Source organism: Astyanax mexicanus, chromosome 17 (assembly GCF_023375975.1).
Source record: "Astyanax mexicanus isolate ESR-SI-001 chromosome 17, AstMex3_surface, whole genome shotgun sequence".
Lineage (NCBI taxonomy): Eukaryota > Metazoa > Chordata > Actinopteri > Characiformes > Acestrorhamphidae > Astyanax > Astyanax mexicanus.
In genome coordinates, this window is record NC_064424.1 from 19,466,163 (window position 1) to 19,485,358 (window position 19,196).

The 19,196-nt window shown below is 39.7% G+C and overlaps 1 protein-coding gene across 1 annotated transcript in view; it reads left to right on the forward strand.

The window, feature by feature from the left end:
* Positions 1–19,196, forward strand: part of LOC103031495 (gamma-aminobutyric acid receptor subunit alpha-3) — a 237,099-nt gene that overhangs the window by 78,095 nt on the left and 139,808 nt on the right. The window contains exons 3-4 of the mRNA XM_049466513.1: positions 1,138–1,259; positions 7,441–7,508. Of these exons, the coding sequence (XP_049322470.1) occupies positions 1,138–1,259; positions 7,441–7,508 (190 nt within the window). The remainder of the gene's footprint in view (positions 1–1,137; positions 1,260–7,440; positions 7,509–19,196) is intronic.

The following is a 19,196-nucleotide window of genomic DNA, read 5'->3' on the forward strand; positions in this document are numbered from 1 at the left end:
TGCTTGGAGTAATTTTCAGATACAAACACAGCTTGTTTAGTCAATGTCAAAAGTATTTTGAACAGAATATGACTTGCAGTCAATTTAAAATTCATTTTTCAGCATGACTTGGCACACTGCCCACACTGCCAATGGTACCACTTGGTCTTATATTCTAATTTTCTGAGATACTGATTTTTGGGTTTTTATTGGCTGTAAGCCATAATCATCAACAATAAAATAAAAAAACGCTTACAATAGATCACTCTGTGTGTAACTTTATACTAATAAAGTAACTTTTCAATGATATTCTAATTTTTTAGGATGCAACTGTATTTTCTCTGCAATGTTGGGCTCTGTTCAATCTTTTTGGGATGAGTTGTGGAGTTGGGGGTGAGGTGTGGTGGTGCTCATCCAAAATCCTGGTCTCACTAACTAACCCTCTTGTCTCTAAATGCAATCAAATCCTCCCAGCAGGGCGCCAAAAGAACCTAGCAGAAAGCCTCACCTGAAAACTATTTTAGTGCTCATGCATTTTTGCAGAAATGAGAGAAATTAAAGAAATGAATGACCAGGTGTCCCAATAGTTTTGTCCATATAGTATATTTCAATCACATCCAGACCCAGCATTTGATGCGGGAATAGAGAAAGACGTCAATTCCCCCTCCCCTCAAAAGAACTACACACTGTTTTAAACCAGCAAAAAAAATCTCATTCAGGATGAGTGGTGCCTGGATTTTGAAAACAGGAAATTGGATCTTTGGAGACGATGGAGATGAGGAAATGTTGCAGTAGGCTGAGATCGCTTTCTGTTATTGCTTGCTTCTTGTTGGATTCAGTCAGCTTTTTTCCCTTTCTTTCTGATATCTTTTTTCTTACAAAGTTTATTTGAGGTGATTGATAAAGACGGCAGCTCCCACCCGAGTAGCGGCGAGAGAAGAAAGTCTAAAACATCAAAGATGCTGACCACAATCAAACTGTCATTCCCTCTCCATCCCTCACACTTCATTCGCTGTGCCCGAGACATTTGTCCCTCTGTTTCTTCCCTCACGTATTGCTTCATCTTGACTTATCTTCCCTTAGGTGCTCTCTGACGCACTTAACTTGTCTCACCCCCTAACCTTTACTTTCTCTAACACTCTCCGTTCCTCTCGACAGGGCCGTCGCCGGACACCGAGAGCCTCTTCCGGATGACAGCAAAGACAACATCACCATCTTCACCCGGATTTTGGACCGTTTGCTGGACGGCTACGACAACAGGCTGCGCCCTGGCCTCGGAGGTGAGCCACTGATTTGTGTCCTGCTTTCTGTTAATGCACTCCCCAGTGCAGACTTATTGGCCTTGCAGTGGAACAGTGATGGATTTGATCCCTGCGACTGCTGTGAATTGAATCCCTGGCCTTGCGTGACCCCCAGAAGAGCTCGGCCAGCATAGCCCCATCTCTCATTACCGGCTGTTTCACGCACGGCTCCTTACAATTACTTGTCCGCTCAGATCCGTAACAGATTGCTTTTTGGAACAGTGGAGTTACTCATCTGCTTCTGCTGCTGCTGCGGAGATGTTTATCAATATTGGGGAAAAAGGAGAATAAGTGCGACGGAGCGTCACGATGCGGCACTGAGCCACACCGCCTTGAGATCACTTACAACTTCTAAAACCTAAGGAGCCCCAGAAGAATACAGAATTACAGCTCTCTCATGAAGATGGAGAGGGAATCAGCCTTGTCTGTTGCTGGCATCAGTCCTCACAGCCTCCTTTAGAAAGCACAAAGGAGTTTATCAGGTCTTCCAATTGTCAGAAAGAGAGATAGTGACTCTATTTAGGCAGCCCTGCTAATTGGCAATTGGAACTGGGTATCTGATATTGAAGTGTTTGAGAAAAACACTCATTGACAAAGAAAATGCAGATAGAGGTAGTTCTTAGAGTGGAATTAATCTATATACAGTGGCTTGCAAACGTTTTCATTCCCCTTGAACTTTTTTACACTTTTTAGATCAACACAAAGTAGCTATAAATTGTGAAGTGAAACATAAACAATACATGGTTTTCAAAATTTTGATCATCAAATAAAACTCTGAAAAGTGTAACATACAAACATACTCAGCCCACTTTACTCTGAAACCTGTAAACCAAATCCAGTCAAGTCAACTGCCTTCAGAAGTATCATATTAGTTAATAGAGTCCAGCTGTGTGTAATTTAGTCTCAGTATTAATATAAAACACCTCTTCTGTAAAGGCCTCAGTGGTTTATAAAAGAACACCAGTGAACAAACTGCATCGTGAAGATCAAGGTACTCACCAGACAGGTCAGAGATAAAGTTGTGGAGAAGAAGTTTAAAGCAGGGTTAGGTTATAAAAACATATCCCAAGCTTTGAGCATCTCAAGGAGCACTGTTCAATCCATCATCCAGAAATGTAAAAAAAAATTGCAATCAACTGCAACCCCACCAAGACATGGCCGTCCACCCAAATTGACAAATCAAGCAAGGACAGCACTGTTCAGAGAAGCAGCCAAGGGGTCCATGGTCACTCTGGAGGAGCTACAGAAATCCACATCCTCAGGTGGGAGAATCTGTTCACTGGATAACTATAAGTTATGCACTGAACACAAATCTAGTCTTTATGGAAGAATGTCAAGAAGAAAACCATTGTTGAAAGAAAGACATAGGAAGGGGACACAGAAAACCTGTGAAAGAAGGGGCTGTGGTCAGATAAGACCAAAGTTAAACTTACTGACCTGAAGGCAAAGCACTATGTGTGGCAGAACAGTAGCACTGTAAAACATGGTGGTGGCAGCATCATGCTGTGGGGGATGCTTTTCTTTAGCAGGAACAGTCAGTCGATGCAAAAGATTGATGGAGCACAATACAGGGCAAACCTTGAAGAAAACCTGTTGGAGGCTGCAAAGGACTTGAGACTGGGAAGGAGATTCACCTTCCAGCAAGACAATGACCCTAAACATACAACCAGAGCTACAGTGGAATGGTTTAGATCAAAGAATATTCATGTGTTAGAAGGTCCCATCTAAGTCCTGACCTAAATTGCATTGAGCTTCTGTGGTAAGACACAAAAATTGCTGTTCACAGACGCTCTTTATGTATCATTTTTGTTCCACTTCACAATTATATGTGACTTTGTGTTTGTCTGTCACTTAAATCTCGATACAATACATTTAGGTTTGTAATTGTAAGGTGATAAAATGTAAAAAAAAAAGTTCAAGGGGTATTCTGTTAGTGTTAGTGTCCCCCATATCACTACTAGGGGTGACTGACTGTCATATGTGATTGCTCCCTATATCATCACAAGTGACAAGTGTGTCACTCTATAGCAAAGCCAGTAGTGAATTGCTCACCACAAGACCTTCACTCTCTTATCCAACTATCATCAGATACCAAACAGATGATACAGTTCTAGTCTTTTTCAGCAGACCCTTTTTTGATATTATCAGGAGGAGCTGTTTGTTTGAACGCGAATGTTTGAATCACTTGTTCTGGATATTATCCAAACTTTATCCTACAACACTCCAGTATAAAGTCTGGGTAATGTCTGCATGACCCACGTGTGATCAGAGAAGTTTTTTTTTTAAAATAGAAATTCCTTACAGTTCATTCACAGTCATGCCATGCCTCCTGCATACATTACCATGCTACCGATTCTGAGTTCATACATGAAAATGATTCACGAGACATCCTAGGTGTCTTCCTCAGCAAAGAGCTTTCTGTTGACACTGCGCCAGCAATAGGGCGCCAGAAACCACCAGCGAGATGTGGGGTTTTATATTTATTTATTTTTTGATAAATGAGCAATGCATTCACAATGGTGCTCCATTACAGCACAAGGGAAAAGGTTTCCATCAACTGTGCCTCCTGAGTTCAGCCCCAGACTCTACCAATCAGCCTGGCAGCCCGCCACACACTCTGTTCTTGGTTTCCCCGTCGAGTTTGTCCCATTCCACTCTGCCCAAAACAGCTGCCTGCTTTCCACCAACCCCAAAAGCTAAACCCCAGAATTTAGCATCTGTGTGCAACAGTTCAAACTGTCTAGAGTGTGAATGTCAAAAGTATTGACATTTATTACTCAGGTAGAAGTATAGATACTCGGGTAGAAGTATTTTACTTTTTTTTTTTAGTTTTTACTTGAGTTGAAAAAAGTGTACTTTTGAAAACTACTGATTTCAAAACTACTAAAAGTATAAAAGTAAAAATAAGGTAAGGAATAAAGCCTAGAGGGTACAACCCATCTCTCCAAAACACATTTTACTAAAAGCCATAATGACTATGATGTTATATTAAAATGTTAATGTTGATAAATTTGTGATGCACTAGGCTGCCTGTTGCAGCTGCATATATGCCCATTGAAAATGAATGCATTTTAGTACATTGCGAGTATTTTAAAAAAGCTTACTAGGGACATTACGAGTTCACTCGAGTTCCCTTGAGTCTCTGCAATGGATCATCTTCATAGTGGGCTGCATACTAGAGGTGGGCGGATCGATTCAAATATCGATACTATCGATACCAACGCTGGCATCGGTATTGAGCAATACTCGATACTCAAGCTTTTTTTGTCCCGCATGCATTGACTGCTGCACATGCGGATTCATCAAAGTCAACTCTCTGTTTGAAAGAGTAGCACTGCGCTGCACCACCCCCACCCCCCACCCCTCAGCAGAGCCAGCCAAACAGCCATGCAGGTAGGATCAGCCTGCCCCGCCCACTCAGCGCTCTCCTGGGGGCCACATGTCACAGTACGGAGAGAGACACCACCGGAGTATTTTTTTTTTTATAGTTGATTTAAGAAAAAAAATAATTTCACTGAAAGGAAGAAAATTCCTTATTTTTTATTGTTTTTTTCTAAGAACAACTCTTAAAAAAAACAAAGAAAGAAAGAACTAGAAAAGATGTCTAATGAGGGGAGCATTTTTATTTTATTTTTGTATTGTGGTTTCTCCTTTTCTACCTCCAAAAATATCAATTTTGCTAATGTTAAGGCAAACTTAGTTTGTTGATTGTGATAATAATATATTTTGTTGTCACGAACAATGTTTGGTAAAATTCTATCCTAGGTCTTTTGGATCTTTTGGATCTATAAAGCTTAAATATTAAAAAGTATCAGTATTGGTATTGATATTGGCAATACTGGCCCTGCATTTACTCGGTATTGGATCGATACCAAAATTCCCAGTATCGCCCACCTTTACTACATACATCTGCTATGTTCTTTCTGGAGTGACGTGCAGGTGTGATGTATCATTTATAAACCAATAGTGTGTCAGAATGGCAAATGTTTGTACTTTTCTTTCAACCACAATCAAATTCACTCTATCTGGATGGAGAGATTTATATGGATATATTATTATTTTTTGAATGATGAGAACCAGAATGAAAACATGCTGAAATGAAATAGGAGTAACGAGGCTGTTTTTTTTTTAATGTAAGAAATAGAAAGTTCAGATAACTGTGTGAAATAAGGTAACAAAGTATTTGTACTTCATTACTTGACACCTCTGACTGTGTCTCATATTCCAGATCCCAATCAAATTCACTTCATTATGTTGATCATATGATATGATATATTTGGTATGGTATGGTTTCGTGTTCTAACTCTGTTCAAACATAAGGATGATTTCAGGAGGTTCTTTGTTTTGGATTTGTTTACCTCCAGTGTTCTCTTAAGCATCGCCTGTGACTCATTTTATGGTAATGATGGTGTCAGATGAGGCTTAGTGAAAGCATTAGGCGGCACAGGCATGAGCCTGCATTTTTCTTATTTTCTGTTTTCCGTTTTCCTCACCATCGTTCATTAGCTCGTGGAGGAGTCTGCCGCAGTGATAGGCAGCCGCTCAGTCATTAGGAACATTGTTTAGGCTTTGCAATGTGTGCAAACTTGATGCTGTCTTGATTTCACGCAGAGTGATGTATTATCAGAAACATGAACAGTGTGACCGTTTTTGTAATGATAGCAGCTTGGAATTTGCAAATAATAAAGAAAGAATGTATGTAAGAGCCATAAAACATATTTCATGTTTAGTCTGGTCAACTTTATTTTTACTTATTAATATGCAATGTACACTGATTCCTGCATTTTAGACATGCAACACATTCAAACAAAAGAAAAACTGTGGCCATAAAGCATTTACCATGGTACTGGTACTGTTGCCATTCCTTCTGACATGATCTAAGAACTGCAGGTAGGACAGTCATGCATCTGCATAAGTCATGCTTTTGTATTGTGTGCAGCATGTGCTTATGCATTGTCTTGTTGAAAAATATTAGAAGGTCCCTTGGGGTGTGTGTGAGACAGAGATGAGAGAAGGAAAGACAGTGACAGAGGGAGACAGAGAAAGAGAGACAGCAACTTTAATACAGTTTGGAGGAAAATGAAGCATGGACAAAAGTAGCGGATGGCTTGGTAGGTAGATTGCTGACTAGCATTTGCGCCATAAGTGGCCACTAAAACACTTACCCGCTCAAATTTTGGGAGGGAAATGCGAGATTGGACAATATGCATACTGAAAAACACGGAATCATACATACTAGGAGGTCAAAATGTTTGGCCATTATGTGAAGTGCATTCATGTTGCCATTTGTGAATCGATTCTGAATCATCCACGTTCAAATCAGAATGCATCTAAGGGCGTTTTCACACCTGTATTTCGTTTCTATGGTCTGAATCAATTGATGAGTTGGTTTGCTTGGAGCGTTTTGTCCCTTTGTTTGGTTTGGTTTCACACAGGCTCAAACCTAAACGCATCAAAATGCCCACCAATAAACCACGCGAGCACATAGTCTCCTCTGATTGGCCAGAGCTGTCTGGCGCGGGAACAAGAAAGTAAATATAGCAAGAAGATTCTGTGTTACAGTGTGTATATCTGTGCAGTGTAAAGCCAGTTTAACAAAGAAAACTAAAGAAAATTGAGTGGCTGTGAGCAGTTTAGCTGAAATGAAAAAAGTGTATTTAATAGTGGAGTCGGATCAAGACCAGATCATGTTCCCGCCACAGGCAAACCTTTCTGGTCTCTGTCCGGTTGTTTTGTTCAGCACCCGAGTTTGATTACTGTTTTCACACCTGCTCAATCGAACCGCACTAAAGTTACAAATGAACCAGAGTCTGTTTTAACCAGACCAAATAGTGCTGGTATGAAAACGCCTTAAAAATCTAAAATTGCCCCAAACCCCTAAAAGTCCCTGGAAAAGATGTCATGTTAAAAATAGCATATGCTGGTTTAAGATCTTAATAATTGCTTTTTCTTGCTTGAAATTTTACCGACACAACCGTGTACACCATGACAGACCATTGTTTTTTTGACTTGCTTCCCCTGTCCCAACATTTTTGCATTGTGTTGTAGGCCTGAGAGGAAAGAAATTCTGTGCATTTTATGACTTTTTCATATTTCTTAAACTGTGTAACTGCTTTTTCTGATTCAGGTTCCTTTTCTCTTTTCTTTTATGCCCAACCAGAAAGCGTGACTGAAGTTCGGACCAACATCTATGTGACCAGCTTCGGGCCGGTGTCGGACACGGACATGGTATGTGTTTTATCTCACTTTGAATTAAGTTAAGAATTAAGATTTTTTCCTTCATTGTTTACTTGTCTATAGTAACTGAACTATTAAACAGGCCTTGTCTCTAAAATCCAAAGCGATGTATTATTGAATCAAAGCAGATTTGTCTTTGAGACAGAGGCGTGTCTTTTGTTTTTTTTTGAAGCGCTGGGAGAATAGAGACGTTTCCGTCTCGCCCTTGAACTCATGAAGTCATGCAGACTCACTTGTCAAATGGGGCACAGAGGAAGATACACTGCTGAGCTTTTCTTCTGTCTGTCCCAGTGAATGCGTGAGCGCTGTGATTCGTTCTAGGCTCATTTAAGAGAGAAGGTAATTGGTAGCGAGGCGGCATGGAGGAAATGCATGCGTCTTAATCATACACACAATTGGGTCTGGCGTGCGTGATGAATCACTGTAGCCACGTGGCAGCACTTTGTATTCTGCATAAGACCTAATTTCCTAATGGTGAGAAAGAAAACAGAACAGTCTGTTGCATTATATGGAGCGTAAAATGATACTTGAATTACAAAGCAATAATTAGCTCGCTTAACATTAACATAATCATCCTTTGAGTTTGAGAAAATAAAGGATTTCGTACAGTAAGTTTCCACAAATGATTTATTAATTACCATCGGAGAAAAAACAGAAAATACAAAAAAAAAAAAAAAACACAGCAGGCCCATTTTAATGCCTGTGAAAGAGAGCTAATTAGCATGCTATTACGTAACATCGGTTGCTGTGAGGACATCCAGCATTCGGGGCAATTTTTAGCACTGTGTTCTTCAGCTATTGTAGAGTAAGAGTACAGATGCATAGGAACAGCTGGGTGGTTTAACCCCACTGTTCCTGAGACGGCAGCAGAATTTACCCCTTCCCTCCCTCAGGCCCGGCATTAGCGCGTTGTAGGTTGTAGTTGTAGGTTATTTCTACATCATAGCACCGCAGACAGTGCACTTCTTTATTACCCATCCAAGTGTTTCCTTACTTTTGTTTTCAGTCTTTTTATCTAGTCATTTCTCCCGTTCCAGTCATTAAACCCTTTCAATGCTCCCATTCCATCTTGCATCAGACTGGCATCTAAACATCTCCACTGTCTCACTTCTTCCTCCAAGTGCAACTTATGTATGTTAAGTCATATGGAAAGGTTCAGACACCCCCGGTCAAATTACACGTGTACCATATTTTTCTATAAGGCTATAAGGCACATTTAATATCCTTTCATTTTCCCAAAATCGACTGTGTGTCTTATGTATGTATGAATTTTACCAGTCGGTAAAAGGTTGTAAGGAGCAGTAAAACCTCTCTGCTGAAGTACAGCGTTTTTCATTACTGGAGTTTCAGTAAAGTTTCTCCAGCACTGAGGCCGAAGCAGTATTAGCATTAGCCTCTAACCGCAGTGCTGGCTCCTTCGCCATTTATAGATATATCAGACTGTAGTCTGCATGTTTACTGTGTTAAAACAAGCTACGTGGGACGAACCGCTAGCTGATAGCTCCCTGGGCAGCATTTACTAGTGCTAAGCACTGCTAACTGCAACTAGCACTGCTGCTAACCACGTCAAAATCAAAGCTTACTGTACAAAAAAGTGCTTTACGCACTTCTTTGACTTTGAAAGTAAATTGCCTGCTGAATTAGACATGGCGGCACCCTTGTTCCTTACTATTGTTGCTTAAAACGCTCCTTATAAACCAGCACGTCTTATGTATGAAAACAGAGCAGAAAATAGACTTTCTTTGCGAGCCGGACCTTATAATCGTCCTTTATATTCCGTAAAATATGGTAGTTGCACACCCTGTAAAGAAAACACTTTTGCACAGTTTATTAAAAAAAGAAAGAAAAAAAAGAATAAGAAATGGAATGTTTGAAGGTTAGGGCATATTTTCCTTTTGTACAGCTGTGGCCAGAAGGTCATGGAAGCTGTCTATATTCGAACAATTGTGCAATGCCACGGACTTTGTTGCTGGTGTCCTTAAAAAGTAGCCAAGCATGTTGTTACAAGCATCCAAAGTGTATAAAAAATGTGTCCTGCTTTTGTTAAAGTAACTTTTTCTACTGTCCAAGGTAAGCTTTTCTACCAACTCATTCCAGAAGTAGTGAATGGAAAATCATCATTCCAAAGAACACAATTCTGCTTTTCCGAAGCTCAGTGCCAGGAGAGTTATACTCCTTTAACCAACGCCTGGCAGTAGGCATGATGCCAATAGGTTTGGGTTTGTATTACTGCTTCTGGGCCCCACCTACAGTTATTTAATGAGAAGTGATCTTTGCACTTTGAGTCATCCCTCACAAAAAAGTCAGGACTACCATATACACCAAATTTGGAACAGAATGGAACAGATGGAATTCAGCCTCTGCCTTTAACCCATGTTTGCAGAGACAAGACAAGACATGACAAGATAACCATATACATCAAACTTGAGGATGGAACTGATAGAATTCAGCCTCTGCCTTTAACCCATGTTTACAGAGACAAGACAAGATAACCATATACACCAAACTTAAGGATGGAACTGATGGAATTCAGCCTCTGCCTTTAACCCATGTTTACAGAGACAAGACATGACAAGATACTATATACACCAAACTTGAGGATGAAACAGATGGAACTTGGCCTCCACATTTAACCCATGCGTGCAGACACAAGACAAGACAAGACAAGATAAGAATATACACCAAACTTATGAATGGAACAGATGGAATTCTGCCTCCCCCTAAACCAATGCATGCATTGAGAAAACTCACTGTAGAAAGTTTAAGATCCTTTCTCAAGGATCTTCAACCCATAAGTGCAGAGACAAGACAAGACAAGATACCATATACACCAAACTTGAGAATGAAACAGATGGAATTTGGCCTCCACCTTTAACCCATAAGTGCAGAGACAAGACAAGATAACAAAATACGCCAAACTTAAGGATGGAACAGACATAATTTGGCCTCCGCCTTCAACCCATGCATGCAGAGACAATACAAGACAAGACAAGATAACCATATACACCAAACTTGAGGATGGAACAGATGGAATTCTGCCTCTGCCTGTAATCCATAAGTGCAGAGGCAAGACAAGATAACAAAATACACCAAACTTAAGGATGGAACAGACATATTTTGGCCTCCACCTTCAACCCATGCATGCAGAGACAAGACAAGACAAGACAAGATAACCATATACACCAAACTTGTTAATTGAACAGATGGAATTTGGACTTCGCCTTAACCCATGCGTGCATTGAGAAGACTCACTGTAGAAGGGTTAAGAACCTTTATCAAGGGCCAAACAGTTGCAGCTCACGAAACCTGGGTATTGAACCCATAACCAACTGTTGTCGATGGCACAGTGATCTCTTCAACAGCTGAGCCAGCTAACTTGCCCACTTGAGAAAGATACTCAATAAGAACGCACTTTACACATGCAGTTCTGGACAAGCTGAGAGAATCTAAGCTAAAGCAAAAGTAATTGAATCTGCCTTATCAGAGTTACATTGTGCAGTTATTAGTGTGCTAAGCGTCACATTGCATCACATTGACACTGATTATAAAGCTGTTATAAAGCTATTTTAAGGTGGTTTACCTTCTTCCCTATTACTATCATTATTTTCCACTGCTGTTCTTAGTTTTTTTATCCCCCTCCAATTCCTCCAATTGTTTATTTCTCTTCCCAGCTCTAAAGATTTCGGCATTCTGTCCTATTTGCTCACTCATCTAAACTATCGTTGTCCAATGATAACACACACACATGCACACTTCTCCTCGTGGGCTTTGTTTGACGAGTCGGGCGTGTTGAATTTGAGGCCAGTCTAATCTTCCTCAGGTGCTGTGTGGAGCCTTGTGCATACTAAAGATCCTGGGAAGTTCTCTGCTTATTTCCAAAATGAATTGTAGCACAATAAAACCACTGATCACTCCGGTAGCTCCAGTTTTCACTTGGTCATAACTCACTTTTCTTTTTAAGAGTCTTTATTGCCTGTTTTTTCTCTAAGCCTTTTCCTTCCCAGACTTTTTTTTCTTGATGATGGGGGGGGGGGGATGGGGGGTACATCTAAAGTTCCTTTCTGTAGCCAATTCAATTAAAGAGGAGAGCTCAAGGCTTTCTGCTAGGTAACAGGTTGAAGCCTAATGATGATGAACTCCTGTGGATGTAACTTTGTGACAAGCGGCCATTTCTTTTTTTGTGTGTGAGAGACTGTGAAGATGGTATTAACCTCCATTCCTTTCGGAATGACCGTTCCGCCTTTTTTATATCAACTTCCCATTACTCCCCACTCGCTATCATTTCAGGGATCAATGGATTTTATTTTACTATGAGAGGTAGCTTACACTGAGAAAAATGCAGCGGTCCAGGAAGCCTGCACTGTAAGAGACCTCCATCCAAACAAACTGCAGTCAGTTTCTCATAGGTCAGGGTCTAAAGCCTATCCTAAACCATATGTTGAAAACAAGTAGTGTGCAGAATTTAGGTTGCACTGAGGAAGAAAATGCAGCAGTCCAAAAAGCCTGCACTGTAAGAGACCTCCATCCAAACAAACTGCAGTCATTTTCTTAAAGGTCAGGGCTGCAACTAATTTAAAAACAGTATAAACAGCTGAACATAAGATTTAAAAGGCATTCAAATTTCTAGATTTGGAAAAACATGGAAATTACTGATATTTAATGATGAAATATGTAATCTGTTGTGTTTGGGCACTTTTAGAGACACAGACTAAGTTGAGTGTAAACTGTGTGCGTGAGACATTTACCCATCTTCCATTTCACTTCTGTCCCCAGCACTTTGTGTAATGTAGGACTGTTACAAATTAACTATTATTAGTCGACACATTTAAATAATTGACATTGTCGATTATATCGACTAATCGTTGCAGCCCTAAAAACTACTGTGTGCAGAATTTCGGTTCCACCGCAAGTTTGAATCTTTACTAGTCTACTTTTTGTGAAACTCTTTATGTGGCATCAAAACTACCATAAGATTCTAACGGTTATATGAATGAATGAATGAATGAAGTTCAACTTATATAGCACCTTTCTAGAAACCCAAGGGCACTTCACAATTTACGTACAACCATTTGCACGTCAGTGAGAAGTGGCAGCCAATAGCGCACAACGTACTCTCAACCGGAAACGACCGTCCACCTGGAGGACTGTGTCTGGCACTACAGCATTTACCTAGGACAGAGTGCCAATCCATATCTGGTCATTAATACATTTTGCTCACAAACTTACATACATACCACACACTTTACACAGATCCAATTTACCACATCAGTTTAGAGTATTCAATTTTTTTGGGCAATTTAGAATATCCAATTTACCTGATCTCCATGTTTTTGGACTGTGGGAGGAAACTGGAGTCATCGGAGGAAACCCACGCAGACAATATGAAAACAAGGAAACTCCACCCAGATAGGGACTTGAACCCAAGACCCCAGTGCTGGAGGCAACGTGCTAACCACTAAGCCACCGTGCCATCGGTGATTCTAACTATAAAATAAGGTATGGAAGGCTCTAGTCTGTTTGCCAGGTATGCAACAGTCCCCAATTATTATTGCCTCCCCTCCATAGAAAAGGTTTTTTTTGCTCAAATGTTGATGTTTGATGTCCTAAGAGACATATTTGGGATTTTCATTTTGATTTCAATCAGAGATCAACTTAGTCACAGATGGTTCTCCTAGAGTTGCTTAGGAGATATAGCAGTAGATGAAAATGTTAAAGGATTCAAAACTAAGAACCTGGTTTTAGACACATATGAGATCTGGTTAGATCTATTTGGTAGCCTGCCAAACTTGGGTATCAAACCCACAACCTTGTCATCAATCACTGTCCCAACTGCTAAGCTACCACTGCCATTGGGATATATACTAAACCTCAAAAGGAAACATACGTGAGATTACTGGGCACTCAGGAGAGACATTTGAGCAGCAGGAGACACATGCTAATAGGCCATTTGACCTTATTGTTGTCCAGGAAACACTACATAGATATTAAGTAGATCTTCATTTTGATTCCTTTTTCTATGGGACTTCCCGTTTAAAAAAATATATATATATATTTTAAAGAATTTTTACATTAGAGCACCAGTTAGTCCAGCGGGCTAAGCGCTGCCACCATAACTGGGAGTTCGCTGTTTTGAATCCCAGTCATATAGCTTGCCATCAGTTGCCAGAGCCCTGAGAGTGCATAATTGGCCTTGCTCTCTCTGGGTGATGGCGCTATCTCCCCTCATCACTCCTAGGGTGATGTCAATCAGCACATGACGTCTGTGAGCTGATGTATCGGAATCAAGTCACTCCGCTTTCCTCAGAATGCGCTGGGATGCTACTCAGCAATTGTACATCAGCAGCAGTTTGATAAAAGATGGTGGCTGACTTCACATGTGTCAGAGAAGGCATGTGCTAGTTTTCACCCTCCCTCTGGCACACCATCGTTTTCAACATGGCTGTTTTAATTTCCTTTCCTTGTCATATTATGACAAACTCGCATTCAGGGCTGACCGTAAATGTTAAAAGCTTAACAGGCACAGTCTAGTCGAAGACAATTTGCATCCTTAATAGGTGGCATCCTCGAAAGGCGGCATTGTGTTACCATAGCTACAAGTTGTTAAGCCGACTCCTACAAATCCATGCTGTGTAATTGCAAGGCTACTTAAGACCCTGGCTCCCCAAGCCTCCCTCGTGAACAGCTTTTTTTTTCCTCGCTTCTTCTTCCACTTGTTTACCTCTATTAGCCAGTGTTCATCTCTAATGATCTTTAATTTGGGTCGGAAGAGATGAAATGTTTGTTAGTTAGCAAATCGCAGCATCAATTACGAGCGCGGGGCGTTTTAATACGCACGCAGTCTTCAATCTGCTGTGACTTTTGCAGCGGGAGCAGAAAATAATAAATGAAATAAAGGCTGCTCTGAGGTGAACCACAAGGCTTTGTCATTTCCTCCAGTATAATTGCAGTGAGGCAGGGGAGCCATAATAAACTGTGGGGTGCATACCTTATCATCCCTCAAATGAGACGAGTCTGCTACAGATCCAAGCCATGCAGTGAACTCCAAGGATTAAATTTGACATGTCACATAATCAATATTAATCACAAGCGAGAAGAAGTCGACAGCTTGAAGAAGAGCTGGGCGTCTGCAGAGGGACATAGATCCCTGTTGAACTCACAGTTATTTAATGTAAGTGCCGCATGAAATATGAACGCAGCTGTCTCATCCCGTCAACTGGCCAGCCCAGACTAAGTGTGTGTGATCCACAGTGGCAATCTGTGGAAATAATGTTTTTCATTATGGGCCTCTGGTGCAATTTTTATGTCGTTTTCCAGATGATCAGACTCACGCGAACGCAAATGCAGTTAGCGGACATCGGTCAGCCTGTGCCGAAGCCTCATAGACGAACGTCCGCCATTGTACTGGGCTGGCAACCTGTGGTGTGTCTTAAATATATAACACTCGTTATATACTTTATTTTAGTATGCAAGTCTTGTTGCTTTTAACAAGATGTTTCTAGAAATGCTGCTAGTAGTTGGCTCCTTATACTAAGCTATGCTAACCTATACTACCCCAAACTATTCTCTATTTAAACTGTACTCCTTATGCTAACCTATACTCCCCTATATTACCCTATATCCTAAAGGTCAATATTCCTTATTATACTATATACCCGCTATACTACCATATATTTTTTCTGCACTATCCTAGACTACTCTAGACTACCCTATACCCCCTACGCTACCCTATACCATGTATATTATATTATCTTACCCTACATTACTCTATAACACCATAAAGGCCTCTACTCCCTAAACTACCATATACTAAACTACCGATACTCCCTATACTATCCTATACTCCCTATACTATCGTTACTGTTCTAAACTACTCTACCCTATACCCTATACGTTTACTACCATATAATAACCTACACTACCCTATAACACCCTAAAGTCCTATACTCTCTATACTGTCCTGTACTCGCTTTACTACCCCATACTTTCTGTAAAATCCTATAATACGCTACAATATCATACACCCCTTATACTTTATATACTATCCTATACTACTTTAGATTTCTGTATACCCCCTATAACACCCTATACCACATAAACTACCGTATAATACTCTACACTACTTTATAACACCAGAAAGTCCTATACTTTCTGTACTATCCTGTACTACTCTATACTACCCTATATCAAGTATACTACCCTACACTATCGTATAAAACCTTTTAACACCCTATAAAAGTCCCATAATCCATAAACTATCCTATAGTGCCTATACTTCCTATACTATCATATACCCCTTATACTACCATATAGTATATATACAACCCTACAGTACCACACACTACCTTATACTTACTTGTCGAAAGTAATGGCTATTCTCTTAGCCACTGCCACACATTGTCCAAACAGGAAGCACACACAAACACACACACACACATATGGATCTTGGAAAGAATGCATATGTCACTGATCAGTCCTACAAAAAATATGATTTAAATGTTCATTTCCCCTTCAGGAAAACAAGCAAATATATATATATATATATATTTTTTTTCATTTTTCATTTCAATATTAAATCAGCCCATTTTAAAATCACAGGCGGTTCAGCTGTCATCATGCGTGATGTGATTGTGTGAGTCTTGTTGCTTTTAACAAGATATTTTTGGAAATGTTTCTGGAAGTGTTGGTCCGGAACAAACCTGTTGCCAAATGTGTTTGACTTGGCCGCCTGAATGCTGAAAGCAATGAGTGCAGTGGCAGTAATGGATGATTGACAGCAAATCACACATTGACGGGTCAGATTGCCTGCAGAGAAGAAGAAGAGGTTGATGCAGAAGTGCTAAGAGGACAGAGAATGAGAAAAAGACAGAGAGAGAGAGAGAGAGAGAGACTGGGAGGAAGAAAGAGAGGGAAAGGAACCACTGTGCAGGCTTCAGGGAGAGGACATGGAAAACAACAAACAACCTCATTTGTTCCCATTACTCTGGCCTCTCTCGCCTGTGAATAGACAGATTAGAGATTTCGACGTCTTTGATTCTGCTAATTCTCTCTGTTATGGAGCGTGATTACAGCCGCTACACCAGCTGAGGTTCCTCTTGTCCTGGAGTAACAGAAGTAGGTAATCTGGATATAATCAGCAATCAGGGTGATGAGGCCCCCTGTTTCAATCCCCGTTGTTTCTACTTAAACGCCCCCCATTATCAAACCGGCTCAATTAATCAAAATGCTGTGCAGATGTGAAGCTCAGGTGTACAGAAGAGTGAGACAAAAGGTGTTGCTACTTTTCTTTTCTTTTTTTTTCGTATGTATGCGCTCTCATATCAAGCGCTAGCACTGGGTGATAATTGTCTCCCAGCGCTAGCATCTGTATGCTAATATTTGTGTCTCAGAGGAAGATTTCAGTTTCAGTCGTATTCGTAGGCAATATGCTACTTTGAAATGCTATAAATCTCATGTACAGAGACTGTTGTTATGTACCATGACTTTTGCCATGATCCATGAAAGCTAAAAATCTGCTTGTTTGTGTGCATGGACATTTCGAGCCAGATGCCACCAGTCCCGATCATTGCCACCTACTGTGCTATCCACTGTGGGTGGTAATGCTTCGTATGATGAATATCCAGATATCAAAATTATTTGGCAGAAAAATGGCAAAACATACTAGGTTTGGCCGCATACAAGAAAAAAAAGAAACAATTAATTTTTTTCTTACAGAACAATGATTTATTTATTTCGTACTCTTGAGAAGTTAACAATAAAAAAATACTTAAAATTTAACATTTTTTATTTCACCAAATAGTAAAAAAAACTATAGTGTTCAATAAAATAAATACTTAAAATTAAACCTTTTTGATTTCATCAAATGGTGAAAAAAACTATAGTGTTCAATAAAATAAATACTTAAAATTGAACCTTTTTTTTCATCTAATGGTGAAAAATGATAGTGTTTAGTAAAAATATACTTAAAATTTAACCTTTTTATTTCATCAAATGGTGAAACAAATGTTAATTAAAACCTGTATTTTGTATTCAATATCGATGCATCCCTACTCGCAAGATAACATCTCACAACTAATACATACTGTAAGTAAAGATTACCAGCCTGCCAATACCTGCCAATTCAGGAGATTCAACCAGCAATATTTTAGTTCAGGCCCAATTCTCCAAATTTTACCTTTAGGCCACTTTAGGGGTTTTAGAAAATATTGTAATTTTATTGTGATATTTTGTTTTTTAATACTATATTGATTTTCAACACAGTATTGTTTTTTTGTATGATTTTTTTTGTAAAGATGTAAAGATTGGTGTCAGAAGTGGTAGATTAAGTGTTGTGTTTAAATTCTACCCATTAGATGCACATTGTTGTACTGCTGTTTTTTAGATCCCACTGTTCTAATGGGATAAAAGCTAAGATTATACAAATATTTTATTCAGATTATAAGTACAGATGCTTCTAGAAAAACAGAATATCATTGAAAGTTACTTTATTTCAATAATTTCAGAAAAATAGAATATTATATAAGACCAATTGGTACTTCTGGCAGTTTTGGCAGTGTGTGCCAAGTCCTGCTGGAAAATGAAATCTGCATCGCCATAATAAAAGTTGTCAGCAGCAGAGGGAAGCAGGAAGTGCTGTAAGATTTTCTGGGAAAACACTGCACTGACTTTATATTTGATAGAACACAGTGGATCAACACCAGCACATGACAGACATGTCTCTCCAAACCATCACTGATTGGTGGAAACGTCACACTAGACGTCAAGCAGTTTGGACTGTGTGTCTCTCTACTCTTCCTCCAGACTCTGCTCCCTTGTTTTCCAAATCAAATTCAATTATTTCCAAATGAATGATGATCAGTGATGGTTTGGAGAGACATGTCTGTCATCTGCTGGTGTTGATCCACTGTGTTTTATCAAGTCTAAAGTCAGTGCAGTGTTTTCCCAGAAAATCTTACAGCACTTTTATTTTCCAGCAGCACTTGGCACACTGCTCACACTGCCAAAAGTACCAATTGGTCTTATATAATATTCTAAATTTTCTAAGACATTGATTTTTGAATTTTCATTGGCTGTAAGCTATATAATCACTAACAATAAAGGAAGTAAACGCTTAAAATAGATCACTCTGTGTGTAATACATCTATTTAATATATGAGTTTCACATTTTGAACTGAAAAACTGAAATAAAGTAAGTTTTCAATTATATTCTAACTAGATTAATTCGATTTTTTAAAAATCAGATATATAACATTGCATACATCAAGTCTTTGCCAATCCACATCCCTATAGGCCAAATCTGGAGTTACATTTGTAATGTGATTCTAATTCATGTTAAACTCTTACAGGATAGAGTAAACCTCTAGTCATGCTCTAGTTCAGTTTGCTTCATTCAGAGGCTGGTGATGGTAATGGCACAAGAGATGGTGGGGGTTGTAATTTGCTAATTCCTTTACATACTGTAGCCACGATGCACAGCGTCTAGGCTTTTTGGATTATAGCTTATAAGGGGAAAGGCTTGAGAGCCAGATTTTTTGAGTATTGGATTTGAAACATAATGTCTTCCCACTGTCCACATGTGGTATTGTGCTCCATGTTGCACACAGATGTTTTGATGGAATGGTCTCTCTCTGGGAAGAACTCTTGGCATCTTAGCAGTGTAGCAATCTCAGGGAGCAGCAGGGA